Source organism: Myotis daubentonii, chromosome 15 (assembly GCF_963259705.1).
Source record: "Myotis daubentonii chromosome 15, mMyoDau2.1, whole genome shotgun sequence".
In the NCBI taxonomy this organism is placed as follows: Eukaryota; Metazoa; Chordata; class Mammalia; order Chiroptera; family Vespertilionidae; genus Myotis; species Myotis daubentonii.
The window spans coordinates 18,268,024-18,285,535 of NC_081854.1; the positions used below are offsets into that span (position 1 = coordinate 18,268,024).

A 17,512-nucleotide genomic window follows, 5' to 3' on the forward strand; every position below is an offset into this window, starting at 1 on the left:
GGGAGGCCCCTGCTTAAAATCCATCAGTGGCTTCCCACTGCACCTAGGACCAAACCCTTTCACAGCCAAGAGACTCTACATGATCTGAAACCCATCTGCCCACTGGCCTCCCCTCGTGGCCTTTCCCCTCACCGACTGGCCTCCAGTCCACAGCGGCTGCTTTTCGCTCTTCAACACAGCAGGCTCAGGCCTCTGCACGTGCTCCTCCCGCTCTTCCTCACCATTCGAGGCTTCGCTCGTATCTCACCCCTGGGGCCCTCCCCACAACGCCCTCCAGGCCATACTCGCCCCACCCCATGTTCCTCTTTCTCATTGCCCGTTACCCTGTTTTACATCCTTCTTAGCACTACTGGAGGAGACCCTGTTTGCTTATTAATGGACTGTTTTCCCTACTAAATTACAAGTTCCTTGCCTATCTGGTTAGAGGTGCAGCCCAGAGCCTACACAGAGTAGGTTCCCAACATACTGCTTGCTTCTGACCAAGTCCAGCCTCTCTGAACAAACCAAGGCTGCTCTGGTTCCTCACCAAATTCCTGGGCCTCTGGCTGCTCCCTACCCTACCCTCCTCCCCCACCCCCCCACCCCCGGGGGCCAGCTACTTTCTGGCCTCTGCACCTGTGAGCATCCCACTCAGCCCTGCAGGACTGGCCCACCCACCCCTCCAGGGCTCCCTCTAGCCTTCCTTCCTCTGTTGTGCCTTCCATGCCTCCCCACAGACACCCCTTGATCTCAGCACTTAGCTCAGCTGGGAAACTATCTGTTAGTGTCTCTGCCTCTGCAACTGAACCTTCAAAGGCAGGGCCAGCTGGACTCCTGTCTCCTCTGCTGAAAGCCCAAGAATGTCACACTTCCTGAGGGAGCCGATTCCCAGAGGCTCTGAGACAGAAACCTCTCCTTCCTGGGCCTGAGGAACCTCACACATGTCCAAAGGCTCACACTGACAGCATCTACCCCAGGCCCAGAGCACCAGGGCTTTCTCTCCCTGGACTAAAGTCTTCTTTAGTCCCAGAGCAACCTTTAATTATGCATGCCATTTTACAGATGAAGAAACCAAGGCCCGGCTGGTGTGGCTCAGTGGTTGAGCGTTGACCTATGAATCGAGAGGTCCCAGTTCAATTCCTGGTCAGGATACATGCCCCATGTGGAGCGTGCAGGAGGCAGGAGGCAGCCAATCAATGATTTTCTCTCATCACTGATGTTTCTACCTTTCTCTCCCTCTCCCTTCCTCTCTAAAACCAATAAAAATATATTGTTTTTTTTTTTTTAAAAAAGAAACCAAGGCATGATGAAGGTAAGGACCCTGCTCTAGTTGATCCCAGAATTCAGAACCACTCATACTCTGAGGGGGCTTCACCTGTTGGCTGCTCCAGCCCCTCCTTCCACCCTCAGGGCATCTGAGGTCAGGGTGCAGGTGTGTGAGTCCTCCCTGCTTCCAGGGAGCCCAGAAATGAGAGCCGAATGATGAGAGGAGGGAGCGAATCCTGACAAGGTGCTCCTCAGCCAGCCCCGAGGCCCAGCGCCCTCCAGCCCCTACCTCAGCAGCCTTATCCCCCACCTCTGTAGATAAAATGTTTGTGTCCCCTCAAAACTCATGTTGAAATCAATGTGATGGTATTTGGGAGGGAGCCTTTGGGAGGTGATTAGGGCATGAAGTGGAGCCTTCACGAATGAGATTAGTGTCCTTACAAAAGAGGCTCCAGAGGGCTCCTTTACTCCTTCTGCCAGGTGAGGACACAGCCGCCTATGAGTCCTCACCAGACACCAAATTTGCCAGCACCTTGATCTTGCACTTCCCAGTCTCTAGAACTGTGACAAGTAAATGTCCACAAGCCACCTAGTTTATGGTATTTTGCTAGAGCAGCCTAAATGGACTGAGATACCTGCCATCTCACCCCATCTTCCATGTTCATGCATTCATTCAGTTACCTGTTCAACATGTACTTTCGGAACACCCAGCACTGGCTACTCACAGTTCTAGCTTTAAGAATACAGCAATGAATCTCTCTATATAAAAGCCTAATATGCAAAGTGTCCCCTTGGGAATTCGACCTACCTGGAGTTCGATCACTCGTTATGACGTGTGCTGACCACCAGGGAACAGCACGAAATGAAGAAAGGCCCCGCTGGCACCTGGCAGCCGGGGAAGGGAGGCCCTGGTTGGCAGCCAGTAGGGTCCTACCCATGCACGAATTTCGTGCACTGGGCCTCTAGTATTAACATATAACATCAAGTAGTGACAAACGCTACAAAGAAAAATAAAGCAGGGCAGCACGATTCAGACTGCCATCCACCCCACTGCAGGGAGGTCTTGGTACCAACAGGAAGGAAGTGTGGGAGCCAAACGTGAGAAGACCTGGGGAGAAAGTTCTGGGCTATGGGGCAGCAGGCACAGACCCTGAGGTGGGAAGCAACTTGCAGTGCTGGGTGTTTGGGGCAGAATGGGAGGCATGAAACATGCAACACAGCAGGACCAGGGCCAGGCAGGGTCTTGCAGGCCATGGCAAGGGGACTGGATTCTACTCCAAGAGTAACAGGACATCCCATCGGAGCATGATGTGATCTGGCTCCATGAGAATAGACACAGGGGCAAGAATAGAAGTGTGTGGGGAGGGGGGGGGCGGTCGGTTGGGAGTGAATTACAATGGACATGGAGATGCTGGAGGTGGGGCTAAGTGGTAGCAGGGAGAGGTGGTCAGATATAGATTTCATTCTGAAGCAGGGAGAGATTATTTTTTAAGGTATTTTTAATTGATTTTAGAGAGGGAGGAAGGAGGAGGGTGGAGAGAGAGAGAGAGAGAGAGAGAGAGAGAGAAATGTAACATTGATTGGCTGCCTCCTAAAAGCCCCTACTAGGGATTGAGCCCAAAACCTGGGCATGTGCCCTGACCCGGAATCAAACCGGAGACCTCTCGGTGCATGGGACCATGCTCAACCAACTGAGCCACACCGACCAGGGCCAGACAGATTCTTAAATTCTCCAAGTTCCTTTTAGGCTCCACTCACCTTTAGAACCCTCTTTCCACATCCTCCTCTTCCCCCTTCATTTCCCAGCAGACACCTCTTTCTTAGAGGAGACTTCCTCCCCAAGGGGGGCCGACAGTAGAGTAATCCTTACAGTGAAATCAGGAAGAATTCAAATGATGAGCACCCGTAGAATGACAGGGTTGCTGTCTAAACGCCTAAAAGCCAACCAAACCAGTTGTGATGTCCCCTGCCCCCCAAACCCGCCCTCTACACCAGCTCTGGGCAAACTGAGCTTCTGCTTTGCCGGGGCTCCCTGCCAGCCTCTGCCAAGAGGGGGCACTAGAGGGAGGCTGCAGGCTGGAGGAGGGAAAAGAAATCTGCTCCTTTCTGCACCTGCAGCAGTGGTTCTTCCCAGGCAGCAGAGGAATCCAGTTTGCAGCTTCCTAACACTTGCAGAACCAGCCTGAGCTGGGGACGCCAGAGCTGGTTGTCAAGCGCAACACCCCCCCACCCTTCAGAACTAGGGATAGAGCCACTCCCTGCCTTGCTTCCTCCATGACACTAGACAGCAAGGGTGAGGCCATGTCCAGCCCACCTGCCTGGTTTTGTAAATAAAATTTTATTGGAACACAGCCATGCCCATTTGTTTCATATTGTCTATGACTGCTTTTCCTATAACAGAATAGTTGAGTAGTTGGGACAATATGGCCCAAAAGCCTAAAATATTTACTATCTGGCCCTTTAGAGACAAAGTTTGCTGCCCCCAAGGCCTCCTTTTCTCTGAGTCTCCAGTAAGCTGACAACAGCCTGCCCAGGCCAGTGGCCAGCAAACTGCGGCTCGAGAGCCATATGTGGCTCTTTGGTCCCTTGAGTGTGGCTCTTCCACAAAATACCGACTTCTGCGCATGGGCCACAAAGTTTCAACCACACTGTACGTGCGCGCCCGCACATGGTATTTTGTGGAAGAGCCACACTCAATGGGCCAAAGAGCCGCAGGTGGCTCGTGAGCCGCAGTTTGCCGACCACTGGCCTAGACTCTGTTGCTTTTCCTGTCCTGGCCCTTCCTTGTTTCACTGTCCCGGCTTTAATAAAGGTAGTACTCTCAAAAGAAAGAAAAGGTTTGCTGATCCCTGCCTTGGAGTTCAACTTTATCCTCCCAGCTACTTAGTGAACTCCAATATCTGGCTGGCTTGTCCCCTGGCAGGATCCTGAGTGATGCAAAAAATGATGACACCAGGTCCCATGAGTGCTCAGGCCACATGGCCACTCACTGCCCAAGGGCAGCTGTTTGGTCTCTAGGAGGGCCCAGTAAGGAGAAGAGAGCATGATTTGTTCCAAACCCTAGCCGTGTAAGCTGTGAGTCACCTCTTGGTGGCTGCATTCCTGCCAGCACATCCCTGGATCTGCTAGGTCAGCAGTCCACGTGGCAGACTGGCTTGCACAGAGCCGGCTCCTGGCCTCCCTCACAATGAAAAGCCAAATGGGTTGTTTAGTAGATGGACTGAAGTAGCACACTCAACTCAGACTGCCCAAATCAAAAACGCACAACAAACGCCGCCAGTACCAGCCTCTGAGCTCTGCATTCCAGTTCGGTTTGGGCCCCATGTCTGAGTTTCTAAGTTTTAATCTTTCCAACGTCTTCTCTTTTTTAAAATACATTTTTATTGATTTCAGAGAGGAAGGGAAAGGGAGAGAGAGATAGAAACATCAATGATGAGAGAGAATCACTGATCGGCTGCCTCCTGCAATGCCCCACACGGGGGATTGAGCCCACAACCTGGGCATGTGCCCTGATGGGGAATTGAACTGGGACCCTTCAGTCTGCAGGCTGACGCTCTATCCAAGCCAAACCAGCTAGGGCTCTTTCCAACTTCTTCCCCTGTGCCCTCAACCCTCAGCTTTCTTAGAGCTGCTATTTCCACGATTCCTTTGTATTTTTCCCTTTTACTCTTCAGCCATCTGGTTAACAACTTTCCACCTGTTAACAATTCTTACATAGAATTCTCTCCGTTAAAGTAGCTGGTGCTTTTCATCTCTAGACTGGAGCCTGACCGTGGGCTGTCAGCACTTCCTAAGTGCTACTTCCTGCTCAATGGAGTGGGCCAGCCGACACTGTGTGGACTGTTGAGATCAAGTTCTCAGAGGCCTATGTGAAGACAGGAAGCAGGAGAGTTGAAGTTGCCCTGAAGCAAGACTGAAGGCATGGGTGTGCGCCTGCTTCTGGTGGTCCTGGGAAAGCCACGCAGAGAAAAAAGCATCTGCCAAGTCAGTAGCTCACACCAGCTGCCAAGGGCTGTGTTGACCTGCTATAGCAAAGACACTTCATTTGGGACAACAACTGCAACTGGAGTCACCACCTGATTACATTTATACTAACCCACAGTCATTCTTCAAGACCCTCTGCCTTCTGCACAGACCAAACAGACCAGACGAACAGGGATGAGATCACTACCCCGCTTCTTTCCAGCCATTAATGAAATGGCGGCACTAATCACTGCAATTCCCCCCAAAGGATATAGAATTGCTCTTGGATTACTATCCTGGGAAAGATGGGAGTCCTAGGGGCTTCCACTTGGCTCTTGCTACCATAATGGCCCTGACTCCAGCGGTCAGCTCTGCCAGCAACCACATGCATCTATCCCAATTATACGACCAAGACCTGGAAAACACAGGGTGGGTCCACGGGCCTGGCAGGCCCATTCTGAGTTGAACTTGGGCTCACACTCCATTTATCACCTGACCACAGAAGCCTCGCCATGGTCCCCCAGTCAAAGCAGGAAAAGTCAGAAAGATTTGCCATCTGTAAAAATGGCAGGGGGTTGTCTAAATATCTAAAAGCCAATCAAAACCCTCAGTGCGGAGAAGGAGTCTGTTTAGAAACCGGTGTGGTCTTCCCAGGGAGCAGTTCAACAATATATAACCAAAGCCATATAAAGAGTCTTCCTCTTTCACGCACTCATTCTAGTCAGAGAATCAAACAAAGCTTTTGTGCATAAAGATGTTTGTTTACAGTTGCTTATAACAGGAAAACAACAACAACAAAATACCTGGAAACAACTAAATGTAAAAAAAATGTTTCACTAATTATAGTATATCCACACAGGAATTAATAGGCAGCCACGTAACATCCTATTTAGGAGGAAACAATAAGATACCATTTTTAGCCTTTCAGATTGGCAAAGCTTTTTAAAAAGATTGATAATACCCATTGTTGGCAAGGGTGCAGGGATTTTGACATTCTTGTGCACTTTTGGTGGAAATATAAATTGGTGGAACCTTTTCGAACAGCCATTTGGCAGTATAAACTAAAAAACATTCATAGCCTTTGACCCAGTGCTTCCACTGCTTGGAATTCTTCCCGCAGGAACACACCCACAAATCCACAGGCCCAGCTAATGGTGGCATTGCCTATACTAGCGAAACCTGGAAACCACCCAAGTAGCCATCAACAGGGGGTGAGTTAAACAATGCACGCTCAGCACACAATGAAATCCGTATTTCTCCACTTGAATTTCAAATAGGCATCTCAAAGGATCCATGTCCAGAGATAACTTATTTCACCGACCCCGCCAAACTGCTCCTCTCACACCCTCCTGTGGTGGAAACCAGCCTCGCCATCCACATAGCTGCTTCGGCCAAACCCTGCGGTCAGCCTCCGTTCCTCTCTCCCCACTGGGTAGGCCTGACACGGTTACCACTTTAGCACGCACCAGCATCCTCACTCTTCCAAACGCTCCAATGGCCTTCTAAATGCACCATCCTGTTTCTACTCTTGCCCCATTATAGTTATTTTTCAAGAGAGTAGCGAAAGCGATGATTTTTAAATGATTTAAAAATTAAATCGAGGTTGCACATCCATACAATGGAAGATTATTCAGCCCCGAAAAGGAATGCAGCACAGACAGATGCTTCAATGTGAATGAACCTCGACTACATTTCGCTGAAAGAAGCCAGACACAAAAGGCCGCATATTGGATGATTCCATTGATATGAAAGATATGAAATAGGTAAATCCAGGGAGACAGAGCAGACGGGTGGTTGCCAGGAGCTTGGAAAAGGGGAAATGGGGTCCACTTAATAGGCATGGGGTTTTCCTTTGGGAGTGGAGAAAACGTTTTGGAACTAGACAGAGGTGATGGTTGTACAACACTGAATGTACTGCCACTGAACTGTATACTTTAAGATGGTTATTTTGTTACATGAATTTCACCCCAATAAGAAAAAGAAAAAATTTTTAAATTAGATCACAGCATATTCTTTGCTTAAAACCTTCCAATTGCTTCGCAACACAATAAAGTAACGTCCAAACTCCTTACCCACAGGCCCTTGTGATCGGGGCTCTGCTCTGGGGCTTTGCATTCTCCCTCACTCACTCCCCACCAACCTCTGTGAGGGAGGTAATATCACCCCCTGTTTAGAGGGGAGATTGAGCTCAGAGAGATGAACTGGTTTGCCAGGGATCACGTGCAACCTGAGGCTGGCTCTGCCTGGCTCCTAACCAGCTCACAGCTGGCGGCCGTGTGCCGTGTGGCCACCCAGACTCTCCTTCAGGATGGAGCACTCGTTGCCCAGCCGCAGAGTGCTGGTGGCCGACCACTCTCAGCTCTGGAGTGAAAGAGCCCCCTCAACCAAGGTCCTGACCCTCCCTGATGACAGTCCCCTGCAATGATGTATAGGTGGGAGTATAAAGGCTTTCCCCCTTACCTCAGGGGATGCCTTCGACGGCCATCCCAGCTCCAGAGCCGTCAGAGGGACAGCTGAAGCCTGTTTATAACTGCATCATAGCTCAGTTCCTTTCTCTGCTCAAGCCTGCTCCTTCACTCCCTCACAGGGCTGGTTTCCCAGGGCACCCCAATATACCTCCTGCCTACTAGGCTCCACCTTAAAGTCACTTCCTGGGACCCCAGCCTAAGACATCTGCTCTGCCTCGAGGGCCCGGCTGGAGGGCCCAGACTTTATCCTGCAGGCCCTGGGGCGCTACCGCTAAAGCATGCAAGTGACAGGTCAGATTTGCATTGTGGAAAGATTCCACTGAAGGGCAAACTGGAATAGGGGGGCGGAGCTGTAGGCCAGTGAGGAGGATGTGAGAGGGACTGGGCCTGAATGCAGTGATGGCAGGGAGGCCGATTCCGGCAGTGGCCACTGGGTGGAATAAATGGACCGTAATTCTAGACTGGCTGGTGAGTCCTGCGCCTGGCCGGTGCACCGGGCTGTCTTCCATCTGGAAGTCACTCATCAGCTCTGGGACAGCCTGTTGGGGTGCCAGCCCTGGCTCTGCCTGACACTAGCCGTGTGGCCTGGACATGATACCTTGGTGTCTCACTCTGTCCGTTAGAGAAAACTGGGCTAATACCAGGCCCTCCTTATGGAGTGGCCATGAAGAGTCAGAGTTAACACATGTTCAAAAAGCTTGGCCAAGGGCCTGGCTGGTGTGCTCGCTGCAGGCTTCCCGAGTACCTGCTGGGTGTCTGTAAAGGGCACATGCCTTGGATCAGAACCACCTGGGTGCCCTGTGTATGTGTGTGTGTGTGGTGGGGGTGGCGGGGCGAGTCCTTTCACTGCTGCATCCCAGAGCTCACACTGGTAGGAGGGCAGTGATCCTCTGGGCCATGAGGGATTGTTAGAAGGAGGTAACACTTTAAAAGCTCCTGGCAAGTGGTATGAAGTCAACAAATGCAGCTGCTGCTGCTGTGAGGTTGGTGGGAGCATCTGCGCAAAGCTCAGCGCACTCGGCCATCCCACGGCAGACAGCTGAGCCTGGGCAAGGCCAAACCCCGCCCGTCTTTTGCGCTGCCAGCCTGCTCCTCCTCCAGTGTTCTCTCCCTAAATGTCATTGCCATCGCCCAGCTGCCCGAGCCAGAAACGGGAGGAATGCCCACGTCTTCTCGCCTATATCCCCCAGCCTGCACTCCAGCCTCCCCTGGTCTCCATCTCTGCGGCCCACCTCCCCGCGGGTCATCCTGCCCCCCTCCTGCTGCCCCCCACCCCACTGATTCTGTTTGCTCACTTAAGCCAGTTCAAACCCTGGGGGGCACTTCCTGTGGACCTCCTTCTGAGACCAAACTCTTTAACCCACTCAGAAGGAGCCAGGCCAGGCCTGGCCACTAGATCCCCGGGATATAGTTCAAGGCCTGGTATACAGTAGACACTCAATAAATGCTAGGTAGCTGGGGAATGGACAAATGCATGAATATACGTATGTGCTGGCTGCGCCAATAGAAATAACATTAACGATAATATGAATAGGGCACCTGTACACAGGGCCCACCACCTGCCAGTCCTGTTCTAAGGCCCTACCTGGATTAACTCGTTTCATGTGAATGACAGCCCTGTGTGCTAACACCTGTGGTTTTCCCAATTTTAGTGGAAGAAATGCTGTTACAGGGAGGTTAAGTAACTTACCCAAAGTCACACAGCTACTATGCAGCAACGCCAAAATTCAAATGGGACTATAGACCACAACTGCAGCAACTGATCTGTGCTATGCTCTCCCAGGTACCATCGCACCAAATTCTCCCACAATCCTGTGGGGCAGGCCAACGCACAGCTGGTTAAGACTCCGCCCAAGGTCATGCAGCTGTCAACAGGACTATCCCGCTATTTCTTTGTTGAAGAATGAACTGGTGTCCAGTTTAGTGACTTCAGTTGGGGGGCAACTATGGAGTCTACTTATTTCTGGGGGCCTTGACTGACCTGTGGAAGTGGAGGTCATGCGGAAACTGGACAGTGGGGTGGGTGCTAGGCACCAGCTATCTCACTCCTCGCCTCCTGTCTCCTCAGGTTCTGGCTGCAGGGCCTTTAAACCACCTGGGGCAGAAGCTTTCAACCTGGCAGCCTGTGGAACTGTGCCTCGGGCCTGCCTGTGGGGTGGGGTTGGAGAGACCCAGGACCCCGGGGACACCCCACCTCCGCCTCCACCAGAGCAGCTCTGCTTTGTCCAGGGTTCTGAGGGCGCTTTCAATTAGAAAAAAGGTTCTGCAATCAAAACAACTTTTGAAATCTGTGTCCTATGGGATGAATGTCCTTGTCAAGCAAAAGTGGCCTTCTCAAGTCTACCCTGGTGACATTCAGGGGCTTTGATGCAGTGAATTCTGGGATGGAAAAGGCAGGAGAGTGAGAATCTCCAGTGCCCTTAGCCAAGTCCAATGTCAAGGCTGCCCTGACCGTTCACAGCCATAGGTCCTTGCTCTGCACACCTGCCTGGGTGTGCCCCAAGTTGGGGCCTGTTTGTCTCCCATGGCACAGTCCTGCCTCTGGGCATTTGCCCACAGCTTCTAGTGCCTGGAATAAAAAGAGGAACTATGTACGGGCACTCCTCTCTGACAAGCAATGTGTGCGGTGCTGTCCATTTCCTGTAGCTCTCACTGCAAACCTGTCAGATATCATTATCCCCATCCCGGGGAGGAGAAATTGAGGTTCAGAGAAGAGAAATGACACACTGAACACTCAAACCCAGGTCGGTCTAACTCCAAAATATTCTTTCCAGTGCACCCTCACCTATGACCTCTAGGGCCCTGCCTCTCCCTCCTCACCTTCATCCAAATCCTGCACACACTCAGGACCCACTGGCACTTCCAGTGTGCCCCACTCTCTTATCCCCCACCTTTGCAAATGCCATTTCCTGAGCTCCGAAAACAATGCCCTCCTCCCTTACCCCCTTCATCTTTCTGACTCCACACCCTTTGAGTATCCACTTGGGTGTCACCTCTTCCAGGAAGCCTTCCTTGGATGCCTGGCTAGGTAAGAATCCTCCTCTAAGACTGAACTTCCCCCATCATAGCCCCAAGGGCTCTGTCTTGCGGTCATTTGCTTTTCTGCATTCTAAGGAGACACTAAACTCTTGGGGGCAGGATCAAGGTCCACTGTGCTCACCTGTGCTGCCAGCATGGTACAAAGACATAGTAGGTGCTCAACAAACACTGATGGAGCGGACTTGATGTCTGCAATGTGCCAGACCTCCTGGCAGGTGCTGAGCATAGCGTATAAATGAGGCACAGTCCCTGCTCTCCTGGCCCAAGCCCTGCCTTTCTCTCAACCTACTTGTGCTCTGCCTGCTTCCACTCCACATCCCTTTCATTCGCTCAAACCTTTGAGCACCAGCTAAGCCCTGGTGGCACAGGGGAGCATTTGGCAAATGTCTGGGACATAGGAGGTGACCTACCAGCCAGACACAGGTGCACGGTATACCATGGGTGTAAGGAGCCCCCAGGGACTCATTCCTCTTCTGCTATGTACCAGGCTGGTTCTGAGACACCCCTTGCTGCCCCCTGCCACCTGCCCTTGCCCCACAGGCTGTGACCCCTTCCCCAGCCCTGGCCCAGAGCAGCCGTACCCGGTTGATGAGCTCGCCGACCATGCCTGTCCAGGAGCCGTTGGGCTCGGGTGCCCCGTACAGCCCGTCCTCCACCAGCCGCAGGCGGTAGCGGAAGCGCAGCAGCTCAGCCAGCTCCCGCAGCATGTCCACGCAGAAGCCCTCAAAGCGCTCATTTCCCGACAGGGCCTGGAAGTTGGGCCGGCGCATGACGTATGGGTTTTCCTGGAGAGGCAAGGGAGAAGGGGGGTCAGAGACCGGTGTCTGGGGGCTGGGTCAGGATCCTGAAGCCCAGGCTGGGCAGCTAGATCCAGAATCCACTGAGTGGGAAACAGGCCTGAAAGCCAGGGGCAAAAAAACATGGACCCTACCAGCCCCCAGATCACAGGTGCTGTTTTAATCTCCACCAGACACCCTGGCGTTCATTTGTCTCAATCTCAAATGCCTGTGAGGGAGGCAGGCAACCTAAGAGTGAATCAGACTGGATGGAGGTCATGCTGAGCTGGAACAAGGTCTTTCAAATTTCTGACTACGACCCAGAGTGAGATTCCTTTTACTTTGTAACCCAAACCACACACATATATGCGCATGTATTCACATGCCATAACGAGACTTGGTTCCACAAAACAGGCTTGTGCAGATGGCAATACACCCTGCTATGTTCCGCTCTGCTCCACGTTTATTTTCCCCACAACCTGTAGTGAGCCACTGAGAACTGACTTCAGGAGCCAGCAAGGGACCGAGGAGGGTCGCCACCAGGATTCAGCCCCGGCCCAATGCCACCAGGAGGGAGATGGGCGTGAGACGTCAGGTGGCCCATGTTGAGAGAATTTGGAAACCCAAGTGGTTTTGTAAGATCTCCTAATTATAAAGGTTAGTCACAATTCAAATTCTATTAACATTTTTTAAATGCTGCGCAGGCTAAACAAACACCTGACAGTTTGCAATCTCTGGCCTAGAGCTGGTTCTTACGATGATGCTTATTTCTGAGGGATTCGAGCAAATTTATGTATTCGATCAAAGCTCGACTGACTCCCATCATGCCAAGTAAGTGCAAACGCTGAGAGAATACTCCAAGTGTTGGTGGGACAAGGCCTCCAAAGATGCCCGTAACAAAGGGACACTTACCTTGACATAGTCATTTTCTAAGTGGCTGTTTGTGTGGTATCTCTGTGGACTTAGGAACAAAAGGAGTCAGAGCTTAGGAAAGAGCCAGGAGAGCTCTGGCAATAACAGCCACAACAATGAGCATGTGCTGAGCGCCTGCGGAGTACAGCCCCTGTGCTGCATGTGTTCTCAGGATTCTTTCCCTTTGATTCCACAGTGACCTTTGGTGGGAGGGGTTATTACACTTATTTCACACATGGGGAAACTGAGGCTCACAATGTCACCTCTGTTATTCAGCACATCATTACTGAGCTCTCAGGCAGACGTGGCTGCAATATTTTGCAGTTCTTCCCAGAGGTGGAGCTGATTTCCCCACCCCTTGGCTCTGAGCTGGCCTCAAGATTAGCTTTGGCCACCAAAATGCGTGCAAGTGATGCTGTGTGAATTCCAGAGCCGGGGCCTTCAGAGCAGCCTTCTGGGACCACTGTGTAAGGAAACCCAGGCCCGTCTGCTGAAGGATGAGTGAACCGAGGCGCTGGCCAGCAGCCAGCACCCACAGCCACTCTGGACCTCCCAGCCCAGCCTAACCACTGTGGGCACAGCAGGCAAGGGAGGGCGGCAGAACTGCTCTGTCAACCACAGAATTGTGAGAAATAATAATTATTATAGCTGCGAGCCTCTGGGTCTTGAGGTGGTTACACAGGTAAGTACAGTGAGGCCAGATCCTGTTATGAGCTCTGGGTTCCAGGACTCCACAAAGCCCTTCAGCTGAGGGGCGATGACATGCAGAGAAGTTAGTGCTTTTTTCCTCTCGACCAAGCTGCCTTTTCAAATCCAAAACTGTGGAACTGGGGGTAGGAATGTGAGATGCTACTAATAATAGCGGCGCAGCTAGTGTTTCCTGTGGGCTCGCTGTGACAGCTATTCTGTCAGCGTGGGAGGTCGGTATTATTACCTCTGCTTTAGAGATGAGGACACTGAGGTCCCGAGAAGTGAAGGAGTACGCGGCTGAGATGGACAGTCTGACTCCGAAGCTCTGCTCTGAAGCCCTGTGCTAGACTGAACTCAAGTGGACAGAACCCAAGAGCAACATGGGAGACCCCAGACATAGAGCTGGGGACCCAGGTCAGATATCAAAGCTGGAGAATAAAAAATCAAGTTATCTAGATAAGCTCCCACTGTTAGCTGGAAGGCTCAACTATAACCCTCTTCACATGCAAAGGAGGAAACAAGCTCAGGGAGGTCAAGTGTCTTGCCCAAGGCCACACAGCGGAAGCAGGACAGTGGGAAGGGGAGAGTGGGAAGATCTGGGATTCAAAACCCAGTTGCTGTGGGGTCCAATCCCCTTGTTCCTTCCAGCAGGCCAAGCTGATCTCAGATTCAAGATTGAGGCACTTGGGTTGTGGATTTGAGGCCTCAGGACCAGGGTCTGGGGTTATAGGGCCAGAAAGAGGGCCTGTGCCTGTGAACAGAACTCAGGATCAGAAAACAATGCTGTAGGACTTAACCTAGAGCCCAGAACGTCAGAACCAAGGCTCTTAAAGGAGCCTCTAATCCAAGGTTTTCAGGCTTCTTCAGGGACCTTCTGTGGAAGCACTGCCGACAGACAGTGGGCTGTTGCTAAGTCTGGGTTAAGAATTCATCCTACAAATGTCTGTGCACCTGTACACAAAAATGCAGGTCCTGGAATCATGGCAGCATTGCTTGTAGTGGGAACAAAGACTGGAGCAACCTAATTCGGGACAGGTTTAAAAGACTACTGACGTCATCAAAGTATCCCAGGCAACTACTAAAATAACAAGTTCTCTCAGATCTATTAAGAGGGAAAAAAACAAGCTACAGAATGTGTACAATATGCTACTCTTTGTGAAGGAAAGAGTGGGGACGTGCTTGTATATGCAGACCTTTTGGAAGGATGTGGCCTATGGGGAACTGGAGAGAAAAGGACACTGATTTTTCACTCCTTATATCCCCTCTTTGAATTCCATTTAATTTAGGTTTATATTACCGTCTGTTCCTCCCCCAGTTTAGACGTTTGAATAGTAACTAGTAAATATTTAAATTTTTTGAAGTATGACATTTAAATATAGGTGAAAATGCAAAAGGTCAAGAACCAAAGCAATTCTAAAGAACATGACAACCGGAGGACTTATCCATCAGATATTAATACTTAACTTAAAGATATGGTATGTAAGACAATGTGGCATGACAGCAAAGCTGGTCAAATGGATAAAGAACAGAATGTGGGCCCTAACCGGTTTGGCTCAGTGGATAGAGCGTCGGCCTTCGGACTCAAGGACACCAGGTTCGATTCTGGTCATGGGCATGTACCTTGGTTGCGGGCACATACCCAGTAGGGAGTGTGCAGGAGGCAGCTGATCAATGTTTCTCTTTCATCGATGTTTCTGACTCTCTCTATACCTCTCCCTTCCTCTCTGTAAAAAATCAATAAAATATATTTTTTTAAAAAGTCTGCCTGGAGTCTATTAAAAAAAAAAAAAAAAAAAAAGAACAGAATGTGGAAAACCCACACATGAGTGGATACTCAGTTATGACAAAGGTAAGATTGTGGTGAAGGGGTAAAGAATTACCATTTTGCCCTAGCTGGTTTGGCTCAGTGTACAGAACATCGGCCTGCAGACTGAAGGGTCCCAGGTTCAATTCCAGTCAAGGACACATGCCTGGTTGTGGGCTTGATCCCCAGTAGCGGTGGTGCACGAGGCAGCCGATCAATAATTCTCTGTCATCATTGATGTTTCTATCTCCCTCTCCCTTCCTCTCTAAAATCAATAAAAATATATTTTAAAAATGAATGACCATTTTAATAAATGGTGCTGTTCAACCAAGTATATTCATATGGTAAAAAAATGTATTCTGATCTCCTACCTCACATGATACATAAAAATCAATTCCAGGTAGATTGTAGATCCAAATATAAAAGGAAAATTTGTTAATTTTAGAAAACAAATAGACTTTATGACCTTGGTCCAGAGAATTATTAAATTCAAAAAGAATTAACCATAAAGGAAAAAAACACGATAAAGTGAACTTTAGTAAAATTAAAAATATTTTCATTGCCCTGGCCAGTGTAGCTCAGTGGGTTGGGGATCATCCCATGCACCAGGATGTTGCCAATTCGATTCCTGGTCAGGGCACATGCCTGGGTTGTGGCTCAATTCTGGGTGGGGAGCACACAGGAGGCAGCCGATTGATGTTTCTCTCTCTCTCTCCCTCTCTCTAAAAATCAATAAATTATTTTTTTAAAGATAAAATTTCATCAAAATATATCACTGGGTGGCCTGGCCAGTATGGCTCAGGTTATGGTGTTGTCTCATACACTGAAAGGTTGTGGGTTCGATCCTTGATTGATAGGTACATGGGAGGCAACTGATCAAGGTTTCTCTCTCACATGGAGGTTTCTCTCTCTCCCCCTCTCCTTTCCTCTCTCTCTAAAATCAACTTAAAAAACATATTCTCAGGTGAGGATTGAAAAATATATCATGGGGGGAGGGGGGACATACAAGTGAGAGGGCAAAGCAAGCCACAAAGTGAGAGAAGACATCTGTAATACATATTTCTACAAAGGATAGTATCCTTTATAGAAGGAATATATAAATAACTCACAAATCAATAAAAAGGTCATATATACCGATTTTTAAAAAATAGTAAAAGACTTGAGCAGAGACTTCCCAAAAGATTTCCAAATAGCTAACAAACAGAAAAAGGTGGTCAGCCTCCCTGATCATTAGGGAAATGCAGGTGAAAACCAGAGTGCAATTAGGTCCTGTATATGCTCATCACTGGAGAAAATGAGGAGTAACTGAAATGCTCATTCTCACACTACTGGTGCGAGTGCAAAGTGGCACTGCCACTATGGACAGCACTTCGGCAGCATCTCCTAAAGCTGATAGGCCCAGCAATTCCACTCCTGGGTGAACACTGGACGGAAACGCTGTGTTCACCAGAAGGCATGTAGTAGGTGTTCATAGCAGGACTTTTCATAATAGAAAAACACTAAAAACAACTCCTAAGTAAACTGTGTTACGTTCATAGAACAGAACATGTAACGATGAAACTAAACTAATCCAACATGGATGAATCTCACAAACACATCAACAGAGGAAGCCAGACAAAAGAGGGAACATAGGATATGAAGTTCAAAGGCGGAAAAGCTAATCTGTGGTGATGGAAGTTGAGATGGTAGTTGCTCTGGAGGGTCAGAGACCAGAAGGGACATGAGGAGGGCTGGGGTGGGAAGGCTGGTTCCATGGGTGTATTCAGTTTTTGGAAATTCGGCGAGCAGTACATTTAGGATTTGTGCACATTTCTGTATGCATGTTACACTTCCATAAAAATCTCTTAAAACTAAGAACAAAAAAATTAAGTAGGGTGGGTTCTAGAACATTCCTCGAAAGCTGCATGCCTTCCATGAACCCAGGACCCAAATCCATATCCAGGACTTCCTGGAGTGCTGTTTAAACAACCCTGATCTAGTCCAGCCCCTTCACTCTATGAACATTTCAATTCCCCCACTTTAAAGGCACGAACTGAGGATGGAGAGAAGACACCGACCAGGTTATGTAGCATGCGAATGGTAGAGCCAGGCCTAGAGCACAGTCCTCTGGGCTCAGAAAAGAGCAAAAATTGAGGCAAATCAAGGCAGTGTAGTGCAATGGAGAGGTATGTGGGCTCTGCCACCTTCTAGCTGGGTGACTGGGGCGGTCACTTAACCCTCATCTGAAAATCAGGGGCCATAAGGGTACCCAACTCAGGGCTGCCATGAAGATTAAGTGCTCAAAGACATCAGCCAAGATGACTGATGTTTTTATCAAGGATGCCAGATCACAAGAGAGAAGGGAAAAGGACTCGTGTGTGCTTACCACGATCATGCTGGGCGCCACCAAGGGTGTCTTCTGATCTCATGCAATCCCCCCACAACCCTTCAAAATGATATTAATAGACCCATTTTACAAATGAAAGTATGGACAACCTGAGTGGTAGGCAGTGAAGACAGGAATGCCTGACCCAGAGGCACCAAAGAGCAGGATGCGACATCACAGCTGCTTGATGAAGGGAATCATGGGGACCAGGTGAGGGCTCTCCAGGAGCAGGGCCTGAGGAAAGGCCCCT

The 17,512-nt window shown here is 49.9% G+C and overlaps 1 protein-coding gene across 3 annotated transcripts in view; it reads right to left on the bottom strand.

Moving 5' to 3' along the window:
* The window catches only part of GRIK5 (glutamate ionotropic receptor kainate type subunit 5), a 55,632-nt gene that overhangs the window by 21,219 nt on the left and 16,901 nt on the right, over positions 1-17,512 (bottom strand). For all 3 annotated transcript variants that reach the window (XM_059666386.1, XM_059666383.1, XM_059666385.1), the window contains one exon: positions 11,297-11,500. In XM_059666386.1, coding sequence (XP_059522369.1) covers positions 11,297-11,500 — 204 coding nt within the window. The remainder of the gene's footprint in view (positions 1-11,296; positions 11,501-17,512) is intronic.